At 39.9% G+C, this 17,530-nt stretch overlaps 1 protein-coding gene across 1 annotated transcript in view; it reads left to right on the top strand.

The window, feature by feature from the left end:
• Positions 1-683: 683 nt before the first annotated feature.
• The window catches only part of LOC310937792 (activin receptor type-2A-like), a 40,720-nt gene continuing 23,873 nt past the window's right edge, over positions 684-17,530 (top strand). The window contains exon 1 of the mRNA XM_083902153.1: positions 684-846. Within this exon, the coding sequence (XP_083758279.1) occupies positions 792-846 (55 nt within the window). The 5' untranslated portion in view covers positions 684-791. The remainder of the gene's footprint in view (positions 847-17,530) is intronic.

Below are 17,530 nucleotides of genomic sequence, written 5' to 3' on the forward strand. Positions count from 1 at the left end.
TCATTAATTTCGACGGGGAAAGACTGTGTGGCCCGCTCCGTAGAGGGCTATCACACCGGAGGAGGGAGCCTCGTAAATCGGTTGTTTCCCTGCTGGAGCGAGCAGGGCTCTGGTTGTGGCCGGGAAGCGTCGCCGGACTGTCTACCAATCTGAGACACGGTTACGGAATATAACAACACAAATCAAGATCTAAAACGTGCTGGTTTCATTGTAAGGAGACAATACATGATAATTCCAATGGTGTTTTGACGTTTTCATGGCTATGCGACGGAGCTCACCGAGGAGAAGTTTAATTGAAGAGCGGAGTGCGCTTGATTTCCAGTCCCGTGGATGTTAGCTCTACCCGGCTGTGGCTCTGCCCGCTGCTCTGAAGAAAAAAACAACAACAAAAAACTGGTTAAAAAGCAAAAGTACGCGCAAGTGAACGCGTGTGTTCACAACAATGCTGCAGACCTGGCATGTAAATGACAGCTCTGGCTTGAATGTCAACCAGCCGCCCTCCATTGCTCGCCTGTAAACCTGGAAATACCAGCAGTCATCTCCTCTTCATCCTCTTCATCCTCTTCCTCCCCTCCTTGTTTTTTTTTGGACTAGTGAGGCTTTGCATTACCTGGGATGCTCTGGATTTTAACATTTGAAGATGTATTTTTTGCAAAGACAGTGCTCATTGGAGCTGCAGGACATTTAATTTGACTCATTCGTGGGTTGTTGGTTTTATTTTTTTGGAAAAAATTGTGTTTTTTAAATTTTTTAATTCTTTTTCTAGTCATTGGGTCTGATTCGGATGGAAAATGGGAGACGCCATCAAACTGGCCTTCGCCGTTTTCCTCATCTCCTGCTCCTCAGGTGGGTGTGTGTGTGTATGTGTGTGTATGTGTGTTTGTCTTTTTTTGGGGGGGGGCATAATAAATGCATGGCGTATTGGAGAATGCAATGCAATGCTTGTTGTTACCTCTGCAGAATGTAATGCATAACATATTTGAAGAATGCAGTGTAATGCAATCCTGTGGAGGAACGAAGAGGGAGGGGGGATCCCACCACTCTGCCGTTTTGCCTCATTATTGGTGTGCATCTTCCCCCCTCAATGTTGATGCAGATGTCAATAGTGAGGTGTCCTAAGATGGTAGCTTGAGGAGCACCTAGTGAGCTCCAATTATTTATTTACCCTTTGTTTAACTGGATTCAGAAAAGACAGGAGACAAGTTGATTGTATTGTCCCCACATTTATCTTCTAACTATATAGTACATCCTACTATACAGATAACCAATCTTACCTTAGGTGATCATTTTGTCATAGGGATGTAATAATACTGCACTACCATCTTATTTGCTATGCAGTTTCCAGCTTGGTTATAACATTGGTAAAATGTGGTAATAAGTAGGGCTGGAGAAAATGTGTAATTGCTCATTTTATTATAGAAATTACAATTACATTTTTGTTTACGAAATCCTTTATAGGCAAGGTTCAGTTCAGTAGCCACCTTGTTAAGACAGATGGACATGTGATGGAGCATTTAAGAGATAATATTACAGAAATAGCCTATTTCCAATGCAATTTCTTGGCAATGAGAAATCTTATGAACCTTTTATTTTGGCAGAAACATGAAACAACAACACTTTCGTCATTATTTGTGTGACACAGTTTGACATCTCTGGTCAGTAGTTTTACGCAGCCAACAGGACAACAACTTTGACAGAAAATAGGTACGTGTGCAGTCAGTGGTCGCTATAACAGCAATTGGTTTAAGCGAAGGCTCCGAATCATTGCTAAATTGTTTTTAAAAAAAGAGTTTGTTTGCGAATCAAAATGTATCAATATAATTTTTTGTATTCTTTATTTTATTCTCTTTTATGTTCCAAACGCATTTTTGATTGTCATTACTAAGCTTTTACCTGGTGATTACTATGGAAATAAGATGTTATTATTACCATAATATGATTTCCCTATTGCAACATATTACCATATTGTCACTGTACTATGATATAAAGTTTTACTGTGCATTTAAAATCTTTTATTTACACTCATGTTGGTGCTACTTAAAATGAGTTGTTCAGGGTGTTGGGTGAAAAGGTCAGGGGATTTGATTCAATCTGTGTGTGTTGAACATGTAGTTGGTATTACGTGCAACGGCAGAATATCCCCGAGCAAAGCAGTTTTTCAGGCTGGAGTTGTGTGCGTCCATTACATGTTCTTTTCTCCCACTGATTGATACATAATGAATGTCAGCGGGGTTGTAGAGGTGATGCTGAGGAGAATAGGGTTAACCCAGGAGTGCTATTTTTCTGGTAGAGTGTAGATTGGTTCATGGATGTGGGTGGATTTCAATATCATCCTCTTTGATTGAGAGCTGCTGTCTTCATGCAGCACTGTCAGTACAGAAGCCAAAGCATGTGCTGTTTGTTTTAATCATAGAGATTGTATGATTTCTTTTCCCCAGCTAATGTTAATTCAAAACCCAAAGGATGCAGCCAAAGAGAACGAGTGTTTAACACTGACCTTTAATCACCACTAACCTTCCTCCACCTCTTAAGAGAATGTGGCCTCGCATAATATCCACGTTTACACATTCAAAACTGGGCAGTTCGTCAAGTGGGTCATCAAAGTTTTAAAACTGAGGAGGTCTGACACTTGTATTTGAGATGTATTTCATCATCACATGGCAGACGGGACAAAAGGGTGAGATTGCTTTATGCCTTAAATGCCAACATCTACAGCAAAAAGTATGTTGCATGCAGAGATAGATTCAGTGTGTTAACGCTGAGCTCAGTTTCACCACAGGTATCATCTGTGTTTGAATTAAAATGGAGGCAGGCTGACAATTTTTTAAAATGAATGTGTTACTTACAGCTATTTGCACATTCGTGTAACTTAAAGGTGAAGTAAGTAGTTTATAGTGCCATCTAGAGAAGAGGCTGAAATTTACAACAAAGAACTACTCCTCTGCTCACCCCCTCCCTTCCCTGAGCGCTACGGTATCCTCAGCCGGTCAAATGTCGTCCTCGTCGTCTTTCTCTGTGTCAGCTGATGAGGTTCGTGAGGCGAGGGAGAGGGCGAGCTACCTCGGCCTTAGCAGACGAATCGGAGAGAGTGGAGGCGGGACTTCCGCTACAAGTAAAGCGACGCTTGATTTGTTCTCTCGCGTTTGTCTATACAGGCTCCCGTAGAAACATGGCGTCGTGGCAATGCAGTAGCGGCCCGCGACCATGTTATTTTACATGACTTTTTGAAACACTACGAAAATGAAACAAAGAATATTATACAGCGACTAGACAATGCAGGAGCACATAATATGTATACAAAAGTGGATTTTGGGTCATATAAACCCATAAATACTACACAGTGTCCCTTTAAAAGAAGCACTTTTCTCGTGTTTTTGGAATTAAGTGGCAGCAAACTGTGCGGTTTTCAGCAAATACATTGTTCCTTTTAGGGAAAAAGTAGTTTCGCTCTGAAAAATGGAATGTGTGAACTAAAATACAGTCGTTCTCATGTGGCGGCAGAATGGTTTTTTAACAGCAAGCCAACGAGGGTGTCTTTGAGCATTTGAGTAAAAATTAAAAAAGCTTCTTGAGCCCAGTAATGGTTGATTTCCAGTGTAACCCAGGTGCTGACTGTACTGCACAGTGCAGTGGATGATTATTCCACTCGTTCATTACTGTCTGAAGAGGGAAATGAGTGGTTTGTTTTTGAGGAGGAATAATAATCGGAGATGAAATCCAAGTTGAATTTTCACATCTCAAGGCGGCACCATGAAACCTCGGATCAGGGATGGGCATTTGGCCCAGAGTGGTTTCATTCTATGAGGCATACTGCAACACACTGCACAACATTTCAGTTAATGTTAACATTTGCGTTCTAATAATCAAACTGCAAATTGATGTTCAATTTAAGTGGCACCAGAGAGAAAGTGATGAAATATTACATCTTAACAGAGATTGTGATGTTTCAGGATTTATTTTTCTGATTAATTAAGCCGTATTTTAAAACAAAATGTCTTTAGTTTTTGGGCAAGACGTGATATGCAATATTTGCAGGCTTTGAACTGTTGTTTGGACAATTACAAGATAACACAACAGACACTGCAGTTGTGTAATTCAATATTTTCTTGATTTTCTGACATTTTAGAGATTAAGGATTTGGCAGTTTAATCAATGATGAAATATATTTGCTTGTTGCATCCGTAAATGTTGATACTGTGTTGATAAATTGTGCAGAGCATGTTTGTGAATGAGTGACCTAAGTTATTAGCATTATTATTTGATTGAACATTTTCAAAGTTGTCTTATTAACCCTTGAAATCTAGCCATATGGTTTTATTTTGAAAGAAGTTAAATTAGACCTGCTGTAATGCTGCATTCAGCAGCTGCCCGATGCTTTATATCCATGCTTGCATGTCTAAATGCAGCTTGAGCACATGTGCAGAGGTTTGTTTGCTGAGGTGTTAATGTGACAGGATAGTAAATGAGTTCCTTTTCATTTTTCATTCTCAAACTGGAAAAAGAGGTTTCACCTTCAGGGAACTTGTAGCATGAAGCTGCAGCAGTCTCATGCTGGCTTCTCGGTCACCTGTGTAAAAGATGACCTCTACCTTAGATACAATGTGAACTGTGAAATGGTAAATATTTACTGTGCTGCCCTATGGCACGTTCAGTTCCTGTCAGATTTACTGAGTTTGAACTGAGGCCTGAGAGAAACAGCAGTGATTAAAAATCACCCATGTGTGTAGTCGCTTTCTTACTTTTTGTTTTTGGAAGCACTTGAATTACTGTGCAGTGACAGTATAATAATTACATGGTAACAATTATGTCATAGTGAAGTAATGTTATGGTAATACCATCTTGTTTTTTTTTACATATATATATATATATTATTTATGTTAGTCATTCCAAGATATTACGCTGATGCAAGCCAGTGATAGTTCTCATCACCAAGCTTTTACCTGAATATTACTTTGGAAATAACATTGTATTGTTGTATATTATCTCTTATTACCAGAACATGTTGTTACTTGTTGTTACCAAGCTGAAACATCTCTTAAAATCTATTTCTAGTAATTATTACAATACTATTACCATTGTACTGTAACATAGTGGTACAGTTTTTAGAAGAAGTTGATTCCCAAATGATCCACCTCGTTTTTGTTAACACAGTCAGTTATGCATAGAATCAGCGAGAAATATGAGGAGTATGTACATCCATCCATTTTCTACCGTTTTATCCTCCACAGCACGGTGTGCTGTCGCCGGTAGGTGCTGTGCCAATCTCAGCTGACATAGGGCAATAGGTGGGGTACACCCTGGACAGTTCAGTCCATCGCAGGGCGATTCATATTAAAGCAATATTTGCTGGTCATAATCCCATTTGTCTTTAGGACCACCACATATTCTGCTGCCCTGTTTCTATGTTAATTTGACTGTATGACTATACATGATTAGTCCTTGGCTCCACAGGTCACACTGTGGCCACTGGTTTGGTGAAAATGACAAGTAATGTTAAAGTTATTTGCTGCATGTTGCCACTGATAGATTGTAAGTGGAGTCTTGTGCTCCACCTCCACGTCAGGCCTCCTGTTTTGTGCACTGCAGCAGTTTGACACAGACATTGATCCTCGAGCATGCCAGTGTAAGGTTACATCAATATGGCGAGGATGAAGCGACTTTTTCTTTTTTAAATCCTCAGCAGCACAGCAGATGTAATGATTCAGTTTCATCTCTGCTGCACGTCAGACTCGACTTGAAACGGTATCTGAACTGGGTCGATCAACAGTCCCATTCCTTTCTGTTTTATTTCATTGAACAGGAGAATACTAATGTTTAGAGCTGAAACGATTAATCGATGGATCGATTATTAATCGATTACTAAATTAATCGCCAACTATTTTGATAATCAGTTTGAAGCTTTTTTCATGATTAAAACCAGATTTCTGATTGTTTCAGCTTCTTAAATGTCAATATTTTCTTTGTTTCTTTGCTCCACATAACAAAGAAATCATAAAAACTGAATCATTTTGGTTTGTGGACAAAACAAGACATTAGAGAACATCATAATCTCCAGCTTTGAAAAACACTGATCAACGTTTTTTAATATTTTCTGACATTTTTTGGACCAAACGGTTCATTGATTAATCGAGAAAATAATCGACAGATTCTTCGATTACGAAAATAATCGTTAGTTGCAGCTCTACTAATGTTTACCAAGAGGTTAATATCTCTGCGTTCATTAAGCCAAACGCAAGTTAGCAAGATTTAAAATATTGAAACTCATCTCGTTGACCAAAACCTTTGACCTTCCTGTAGAGGAAATAAAGAGATTATTTCCAGACAGTTTTTCTTAAATTGTGCCTGTGTTTATTGTTTATAACCCTGAGAAACTAAATTTGTGATTTTAACTTGTGAAAAGAATTGTAAATATTATTCTGAAAATACACAGACGTGGTTATAAGACCTTGTCTCTGTTGTCATTTGAGACACATTGACGCACTCAAATAATTGGTCAGAACATTTTGCATGAACAAAAGACAGAAAATACTTTTAGACTCGGATTTAAATGAGTAGGTTGTGAGAAATGCTCTAAATTGATAGTTTTAGCAAACTGAATGACACAAATGAAATATTTATCCTTTGCTTTTACAGAATTGAAAACACACCCTTGTTCTTGTAGTGAATTTAAACAAGCTAACGGTTTAAATTCTCCAAATATAAAACCAAAATTACATAAAAATATGAAACATGTAGCCACACCTATGTCTATACCTTAATGTATATGTATGTATATATCTGTGTATATGCATATGTATATATATATGTACATATATATGTGTGTGTGTGTATATGTATATATATATATATATATATATATATACATACACGTGTACATATATATGTGTGTGTGTATATATACACACACACATACGCTTTTGGACTGTGACTAAAACCACTTTAACTACCTGCCCTGCGTGCGTCTGCTTCAATGTTTTAGGCGTTTCCTTGAGCAGCCAGTGGCTGACTACCAGCTCTGTCCCATTTTCCCCCTCTATCTTTTCTAATATGTTCCCTTGCATTATGCATTAGGCTGTGAAAGCACAGGTGTATTTGTTAAGGCCAGATGTAGCCTCCATTTCCCATTGGGCCTAACTAGCCACACTGCTTAATTTCAAGGCCGTGTATCATTCTGTGCTCGAACATCATAAAAACAAAGCACTGCGCCAATTTGTGTTCATAAAGGTAAAAAGGTGACCAACGCCAGCATGTTGCTGGGTCCACCTGGGGAAGTTATGACCCTCCACCCATCAGAGCACTGGTTAAATTTAGACCACAGCCAGGTGTTCTGGATTTTGTGTGCAGTTTTTTGTGACAAATTGGAGCAAACTAGAAACTAGGTTGCATTTGCATTTGTTTGAGATTGACGAGTTAAAGGGGTTTTCTGGTAGCTTACATAGTTCTCATTTACCCCAATCTTTTGTGAGGAAATTGTGATGAACGGCTAAATTTCGACAAACTGTACATTTTCACAGAACAGGAATTGATTCAAACTACACAACGTTACAAAGGAAAAACAGAAGTGCAGGTGACCTTTAGAAAGTTCATTACTCGACTCAGCTTGTTGACATGTTTCTCTGGTTATTGAATTACATCAGTTCCTTGTGACGTAACTGATTATGTTTATCATGGAAGTTAACCTTTTGAAAATTAGACTGTGATGTTTTAACAGGCTTTGAATGGCCTCCAGCTCCATAAAACACTCTCACCAACGACTATCTAAACTTTCACTGCAATTACAAATAATCAAAACATATTATTGTTATTGAGGGGGGTTTCTACCACAGCAGCGATTTGTTTCAACTTGCTCCTGATATCACAGGGCTGAGTGCCTCACAGGCCAATACACTGATAAAGCACTGCAGAGGTTAAGTAATTAGAGGAAATCATTTGGAAAGCCAGTTTAGTGTAACCTTTTTTGAGGCGGACACCATCTGATGCAGCTTACATACTGCAAGCAAGCAAGTCAAAACAGATACAAAAGATTGTACATCCATAAAACACTCCTGGCTCTCTTTTTTTTTTCTTTACTTGGTTTTTATCAGCCATATCTTGACTATCAGCTGTGAATTAAAAGCTCCACAAGCAATGTTTTTCAGTTTCACCTCCTCCTTTACCTCTTAGCAGCACAACCTTACGCTTTAATTTTCAAGATTATTGTTTATAATAAGTAGTACTTTCTGAAACAACTGCAGAGGAGAGGATCAGCTTCCCGTTTAAAGTGCTTTATTCACATCCAGTACACGTTATTGATCTTGTACTATGTGTTTTTAGAAGTGGCATGGCCCTGAAAGTTTTTAGAAGTGGCATGGCCCTGAAAATTGTCAGGTTACAATTGAAGGTTTTTCAAATGAAAATGTAGTTGTATGAATGTAGCATAAATGTTGTAGGCTTGTAAGAAAAGGCAGCAATTGCACTATCCCTGGCTTTTAAAGGTGAAGTAAGTAGTTTATAGTGCCATCTAGAGGAGAGGCTGAAACTTACAACAAAGAACTGCTGCTCTGCTCACCCCGTCCCTTCCCTGAGCGCTATGGTATCCGCAGCTGGTCAAATGTCGTCCTCGTTGTCTTTCTCCGTGTCAGCAGATGAGGTTCGTGAGGCGAGGGAGAGGGTGAGCTACCGCGGCCGTAGCAGACGAAACGGAGAGAGTGGAGGCGGGACTTCTGCTACAAGTAAAGAGACGCTTGATTTGTTCTCTCGCGTTTGTCCTTACAGGCTCCGGTAGAAACATGGCGTCTCGCTGCTAACAGTGGCTATGCAACCGCGGCCCGCGACCATGTTATTTTACATGACTTTTTGAAACACTACGAAAATGAAACAAAAACTATTATATAGCGACTAGACAATGCAGGAGAACATAATATGTATAAAAAAAGTGGATTTTGGGTTATATAAACCCATAAATACTACACATTGTCCCTTTAAGACCATCTTTATTTTTGCCAATGTTTCTGATATTTTCTCCACATTCTGATTATCTTGTTATTGTGGAACATATTTGCTTCTGGAATGTGACTTGACTTTCGTGAGCAGTAATGTTGTACTTAAGACAACACAGACATGTCACATGCTGTAACTTAAAAGGTCACATGTTTGTCATCCGCGCCAGGTAGTACTCATCCTCTCAGCTAGTCCTTGGGCAAAATGTACTCGCTTAGCTTTTTGTAAGTCACGTCAGATAAGAGCATCAGCTAAAAGCCTAAAATGTAAATGCAGACTGTGCTTACCTCTATAATGGGAAGTTGATGGATTTCCTCTGTAACCATTACCCACTCATATAAAAACAAAACAGGGAAGATAATAACTCAAGGCTTTGAAAAAACATCATCACCTTTTGTGTTAAACCTGCGATTACATCTCGAAATGTAATATACTTATGTAACTTTATGAAAACTATTTTATAAACAGGACTATTTTAGTCTCTTGATGTGTTGGTACCCCAGAGAACAGTCCAGTATGGTCCTTTACTGTAATTAATGCATCCTGCAGATGTTGCTTTATGTGCTTGGGAGAGTCTCAGTCTAGACAGACTGGCTGCTCAGACGGAGAGGCCTGGCTTTGATCGTTGATTAAAAACTGCGAGCTGTACATTCATCATGCTCTTGTTTCAGGCTCTCCCAAGGGTCCTCACACCACGCTGCGTTCCCTCCTTCCTTCTCCGTCGTTTCGTCTTTGTCCATCTCTCGCCAAGATTCCTTGCTGTCATAAAGTCGCCCTGACCTCTTATCACCAAAACCACTGAAGGCTAATGTTGTCTGTGGGCCATCGTGGGTCTGTCATCTGGCCATTATTATAGTTATTTTGCGTTGAAATCTAATAAACGTCAAATTCCATTTAGGAAGCATTTATCACGTAAACTGCAAAAACATCCACATACAGTTGTTCAATATTTACTGTCCTGTTACCAACACAAAAAATAAATTTAAAGAAAGAGAAACTGATGAAAAAGCCGTAGATCAGAGCAGACTTGTGCTGTTCCAGTCTTGAAGCAGACTTGTGTGTTGACACTAGCTCACTTGTAGAACCAGCCGCAGTTTGAAATGCCAGTGAGGTAGTTGTGGGATTTGTTCAGTCTTGAAACTCTTAACGTTAGACAAGTTTTCCTTCCATTCAGCACTGACAGAAAAGAGACTTTTGCAATTTTAGCTGTTCCCGGTAATGACTGAGTCATCATCACTGGTATTGATAAACAAAACTATAAAACCCTGGAGAAACATTACAGTTATTCTCTGCATCAGCAGATTCAAATTCTTAGCTTACTGCACCTGTAATATAATCTCAATTAAAAATACACAAGTGTGGGTGCTTTTTTGGGGTTTTGGTGGCATGTGACCAGTGTGTGTCATGAATTTTCTCTATATATAAAGATGAGCTGGGAGTGGGTGAGGATGTGAGATAGCCCCATGGATGAAAGGGAGGATTTAGTGACTCTCAATATTTATTGGTTTGTCTTCTACAAACGAGAAGCCTGTGACTCGTGCAAACAGTGAACATAACTGGACGGCAGAGGACATGTCTGTAGACACATGAGATGACTTGGAATGCGTTAGTAACACGCAGCAGCAACAGCCTGTGTACTACTGTGGGGTAACCTTTACTGGTGAATGTATTTCTGTACACATGTCAGGGTGCGTGAAATGTAATCAAGAAGATAACATATTTGGAACTGATATACAGTGATCCAGAAGTCTGAGGCCAATTTGACACACTTTTGCTTCTTTTTACTGCTATAAAAACAGTAGAGTCAACCTTAAAAACCCAAAGTTCCTTTAATAAGTGGTCAGTACCATCCTGCAGGACATGTGCGGTGTCATTTACTTTTGTTTACTGGTAACATTTTTTGGTCCTCCTCACATTTAAACTTATCTGCTTAATCGCTCATGGTCTGACCTAAGTCGATACCTAACTATTATGTTCTCTCTCCCCTTTTCTTTTGTTGTGTAAGCAAATCTGCAGACAGTGGACCTGGTGTCACATTTTGTTTACCTTGACAGGATCTTCATTTACAATATACAATTGCGAGGCCACATGTCAATGTCTGCGTCACCTACAAGACGTGATCATGATGCACTATCAGATATGGATTATTGAAAATCTGTCTGAACTGAACTGGAGTCTCAAAGGGCCAATCTCCTCATATATATACATATATATGTATATATATATATATATATATATATGTATATATATATATATATATGTATATATATATATATATATATATATATGTATATATATATATATGTATATATATATAATGGTTCGTCTGTCTCTGTTTGTTTCCTCCCTCCTTCCTTTCCCTGTGTTCTTTGCTCATTGATTGCTTGTTTCATAAAAATAAATTGAAATGCTTGTGCTGTAGGCTATGTGATGTTGCAGTGTCACTGCAAATACAATATACAGTTCAGTTTTAAACCCAAGTGGCACTTAACACACCCTTCAAATAAATCCAAACTATTCAAGCACAGAGGCGATAGTATAGGGGCTGAAGTAAAGGCTCCTTCTAGATTACCCTGCGAGAGATAACGAGACTTTTTAAATTGCTTGTCCTGTGAAGAATGTACGGTATGCAATGGCCGACTGCAGCCCATTACACACAGGGGACACTGGGCTACGCTGGTATGTGCTCTTGTTGCACGGTACAGTCTGCGGTGATTCACGGCGAGAGACGCAGGCGCTCTTCTGACCTGTCCGGCAACCGGCCTCATCAGTGCTAATTGAGGCAGAGACCAATGGGCGTTTGTTGCTCGGGCATACCAGTGAGGATTAAAGGGATTGGATTCAGTTGCTGAGTGCAGTGGTTTTTAATGCCCCCCTCTCTACATGCACACACACACACAGCATGCCCCCTCCTTTCTGACATGGAAAGAGTGCAGTCTTTGTGACCGGCTCACCCGAGCCAACCCAACCACCCCTGCCATGTCACGACACCATCTGATTGCGCATTAACGTTGCCCTCCAGTGAGACCCAAAGGCCGCTCTGTAAAAATCACCGTCTACTGTAAAATAGTGTCTGACTGTGAGAGCTTTTATTCATTTCAGCTACAGCAGCTGGATTATCACAGCTGCGAGAGATAACATGGCATTGATATAACCATGCAACAGTGCCACCTTTTCCTTTAAAAGACACAGTTTCTTAGAAAGCTAATTTGTCTCTGAGCTCTTACTTTTGACACCGTCTTTTTCAGAATAAATAGTATCATTATTTGCATCAGATACCTGAGGATGAGCAAGTTCTTTCACATCAAGTGAATACTGATGAAGCACCAAGGCTAGCTGCTTTATGTACATTGCGCAGTGGGACCTTGGAATCCATTTCTAGCCTGCATGATATACAGTCAGGTGATAACCTCACCGTGGGCCAGAGGCCTCCCATGCTGCCTCTGGTGCCTAATGCCTGTGATAGTCAAAACAGCTATAAATGGTGTAAAAAACTCTTTATCCAAGGCAGCCAGGAGCTGCCCTGAAGGCAAGTGGTGGGTTGCATTTCCAAACAGCAGTGCCCACGTTTACAAGTCGGGCAGAAAGGATGGATAGTAGTTGTAAGGAAGAGAGAGAGAGTTTGGATGTGGAGATTTGTAGCTACATTCCGTTGTGTGTATTATCTTTTCAAGATGTGATCTTTTAGGGCTGCAGCTCATGGTAGTTTATATTACTGATGAGGCTGCGAGCTAGTTTGTCGATTAATTGATTAGTTTGTTCTTAAAATCTCAAAGAATTGTGAAAAAAGTCCATCATGGTTTCCCAAACCGTACAATGACAACATCCACAAGCCAAAGACATACTGTTTACTGTCATAGAACAGCAGAGAAAGCAAAAGCTTAAACCAATTAATTCATTATCCAAATAGTTGGCAATAAATATAGTTGTCAATTTTTTAATTAGTAATTGTTGTGACACTCATGCACAGGGATTTCAACCAATATTTATTTCCTTCACTGGTTTGTTTGATTGCTTTTGTACTGCCAAGAGCGGTTTCTGTTTAAAAAGAAAAAAAAAAGATTTGGTCTTGCAGGAAAATGACAGAAATATGCATGTAGCTTTTATGATTATTATTTTTTTTATCTATAGAAATTAACCCTGTGACTCATAAAACACCTTAAGAAGACGGTGTGAAATTCAACCCGATTGGTTTTGGGGTTTCCAATCCAATCCAGACCTGACAGCTTCCAAATTGAGTTCACCTGAACTGTGCTTGATCTGGAAACCACATCAGATATTTCTCTTTTCTCCAGTCCACGTGTGTGAAAAACACACCCAGAATCTCCCTCTCTGCTTCTCTGCTGCGCAACAGAAGTGGTGCAGATTATGTTGTGTACTATATATGACAGGGGACTTTTTAAAGATATTTTCATTGCTTTTTTTCAATGGGTGCAAGCAAGGTGTTAACACTACGAGGAAAAGTTTCTCTCCTAAATGTATGTGTGTTATTCACAAATTTGAAAGCTGTATTTAGTTGTGTCTTGAGTTAGTTATGTGGGGGAGGAGTGTCGAGTTGCATAAGCAGCAACAACAAGCATTGCTGGGAAGCCAGGAGGCAAACTTTTCAGACGGCAGTTTGAACCCTGGCCCCAGTGTAACTTCTGTATTCATTCCTTTAAAAAAAAAAATCATCACTCACGTTTGTTTTTAGCACCATTCTCACATGTTCCCACACAAACCACTGCCCCACGCACCTATACATCACCTCAAAACTAATTCACGTATGCCCCGGACGCAGATGATTAGTTGATCCTGAGAACAAATTCCATCATAAAGAACAATCCCCGCTCCTGGCAGGCACACAAAAAAAGCCTTGATAAATGACTTGTTTACCTACTTTGCTGTACATAGTGTCGAGTGTAAGCCTGGCCCGCCAAAATGCCACTTCATTATGAGGTGGCAGAACCTGTCCCTGTGACCAGCCACTGACAGGAAATTGGATGTTTAGTTCTTGTATGCTTCAGCAGGTTTTTGGCCAAAAAATAACTGATGACAAGATATTTATCCTGAAATGGCAACTGATTATTGGCAGATAACACATTTACCTGTGCTGTTCTTTTATTTCTGTATCTTTGGAGCTAAATGCTACCTGCTTTTGTGAAATGAACACTGCATGATGTAGAGCTCACATGGCCATGAAACTAGAACATAATGGTTTTACTTCTCACGTAGCGAAAATACCAGCTAATTCCAAAGCCTTCTTAAACACTGTGTAGGATGAATTACTGAGACAACTGCTGATGAAGAGGAGGCAAGTATACATTTATATTTATATAACAATCGCATCTTTTGGCACACGATGGTGTTCCTCTCTTTCGGCTTAGTGTTGCTGCTGAAACTCAGAAGGAAAAAACACAATCCTTCCACACTCCTAAATTAATCAGACACTTTATCTGTTTCACTAGCCAGCTTTAGTTTTGTAGGACAGACAACAAAACCACCAGGAGTTGCCTGGCTACCTGCCAAAGTGGTTTAGTCAAAAATTTCTCCAACATTTGCCAGTTGGTTAGTGGTCATTTCCCACCCAGCATGTACCTCACTGGCCTGGCTGCAGATCAGACCAGAACCATTTCTGCTGTGAGGCTCCTGCCTTGTAGCCCTCACTCAACTAATAAAGAGACATGTGCCAATACACGGGATCCAATGTAGCTCTCCCTTGTGGTTTTTGTTTCATTTTTGAAAGTCTGGCTGTGTTTTCAGTCGGGGCTGAGAAAGTGAATGTCATCTGAGTAATAAGAAAGTGAGTTTGTTCTATTACTCAGCTCAGGCTTCTCATGGTCTCACGAAGTGGCATGTTTAGAGAGGAAATTGCTTTGAAAAAATGACATAAAAAACATGAAATATAAATGCAGAGGGTATTAATAATAAATACTTTATAAAAGTTAAGTCCACACTCTTACTAATAATTTCCCTGGTTTGCCATTGACAAGTTGGTCTAAGACGTATCTTTGTAGTGGTTAAACCTGAAATAAAAACCAAAATATAAAAGAAAGTCATGACAGGTTGAGTTAAAGGATTTCTTAAAGCAAATACCTTCTGCCAGTAGAGCTTCCTGTGTTGTGGTGATTTAGTGATACATGGCATTGGTGTGAAGTGACGTGAATGAGTCATAAAGCTTTGCAGGGTTGAATAACTTGTATGGTTTTATTTGGAAATGGTACGTGAACTGCAGCCAGTGGCAAGCGGACTGTTTGACAGTCTTCAGCTCTGTCATGGCGCACCTTGCTACCGAAAGAGAAAGCATCCCCCTCTCTGTCTCACAGCCTCTATAACTCTAAGACTCAAGTTCTCTGAATTGCCTCAACCTAACATGACCTGTTGGCCGTGAGACAAAAGATTGAATTTTTAGAGCCTGTGGATAATCAGTAAACTCCTACAGTTGCAGCATCTCCGCCAAGTTCACCATCTTTTCCATCTTCATATTACACACTCTCAAGTGAATCACATTCCCTGTTTGCAGTGTTCTCTCTCAGAATTGACGGGAATAAATTGCATTATTAAGCCAACACTGGATATGTTTTGCAACAAAGCCATACAGCCTTTTTTATCGTTTATAATTTAGACAGTTGTATTTTCATTTATATCAGGCATAACATTTTATCTATTTTGATAATGGATGGATTGTTAATATTGTTGAGGATTTTTAAGAGATTTTGAAATAACTTTTACTGAAATGATAATGGGGAGCAAAGAAATGGACGTGGTCATCATGCATGTTTTTGTCCGACAATTGAATACAAAAAGTCTATCACTCACAATATGAGACATGGAGGAGTTGAGTGAAACATTTTTTTACGCATCTGTTGCTCGACACATTTAAAAGTGTATTGATCATGCTCTACAGCTTTTTGTAAGTGTAAGTTTGGTGCTGTAGGAGTCAGATATTTAATCACTCAGCATCAGCTAAATGCCTTAAGTGTAAAACCTAAAATGTCAGAGTGCTTTTTTTTCTTTTTTCTTAGCACCACGGGGCAGAAACTGAGAGAGAGAGAGAGGGGTGAGGAGAGGAGCAGTTTTTCAAAAGAAAAAAGCAAACCCCAGTGGACGTAGAGAAGTGGGTCGGGTGTGTAGATGTTTTGCAGGCAGGCATTGCTTAAATATCTGCAGCTTAAGTAGGTCACGGTTAACCTTGATAAATCTCTTGTATGACTGGACGAGAGAAAGGAGCCTCTCTGAAACACAATGTGGTCATTTCTTTTCTGGAGAGAAAGGAATTGTGTAGGGGTGATTTGACTGATTGAAACGCCATCTCCTCTCCCTGTAGATGTTCCTTTTCACTGATTTACCACTGAATGAACTGACCTTCTCGCCTGGTATCACCAGCCGTTATTATTAACGAGACATATTTATGGCGTCATTATAGTGCCATATTCCGCGAGCATAAAAACATAATCAGCGAGCAGAAAGACCACTCTCCGCGCGCTCGCGAACACTCTCCGCGCGCTCGCGAACTCTCTCCGCGCGCTCGCGATCTCTCTCCGCGCGCTCGCGATCTCTCTCCGCGCGCTCGCGATCTCTCTCCGCACGCTCGCGGTCACTCTCTACGCTCTCGCTGTTTCTCTCTGTAACTTCTGCTCGCTCGACTTTGCTGACTTTTGGCACTGGGGGGCGGGTATTGAATAGACGCCCCGTAACACCCCCCCTTTCTGATTGGTCACTTAAACGCCTGGGTCAGAGCCAATCCGAGGCAGAGTAGGGCGGGTCATCATTGCAGTTGGTGGCAGAAGAATGTGATTTAGAACGGAGAAAAAATAAGTAAGTAGAGGAACAGACAGATATTTAAATTAAGAACTTGCTTCAAGGGAGGATGGAGGCTCCTTGAAATCAAAGCACATGGGTTATCAAAACAGACTAGACTTTCATAGTTCCCATAGTTTCTGTAGTGGCCGTTTGTCAAACAAATAATGATTTCAAATCAAACTTCAAATTATGTGAATCAAAAGGCCACTGTTGCACAGAATAACCAAAACTAACTACTCACTAAACAAAAATACTAAACTAAACAGCACTAAATAATAACAATAAATAAATAGCTCCAACAGTTTCTATGGAAGCAAAACGTGTCTAACATTTAAACTGAAATGCATTTGCATTTCATGTTAAGAATAATAAATCAATCAATCAACCTATTTTATTAAAATCTCCTTGTCTTTTTCATTTTTATTAAAATGTCCTTTTCTTTTTCATTTTAATTAAGTGAAAGAATGAGTAGTTTTGAAAAAGTCAATTTTATTTATACTACTCATTCTTTCACTTTTTTCTCTGACATCTCCGTCCGCCGTTCTAAATCACATTCTTCTGCCACCAACTGCAATGATGACCCGCCCTACTCTGCCTCGGATTGGCTCTGACCCAGGCGTTTAAGTGACCAATCAGAAAGGGGGGGTGTTACGGGGCGTCTATTCAATACCCGCCCCCCAGTGCCAAAAGTCAGCAAAGTCGAGCGAGCAGAAGTTACAGAGAGAAACAGCGAGAGCGTAGAGAGTGACCGTGAGCGTGCGGAGAGAGA

The sequence above is a fragment of the Microchirus variegatus genome (assembly GCF_963457635.1).
Source record: "Microchirus variegatus genome assembly, chromosome: 1".
NCBI classification, from domain to species: Eukaryota; Metazoa; Chordata; class Actinopteri; order Pleuronectiformes; family Soleidae; genus Microchirus; species Microchirus variegatus.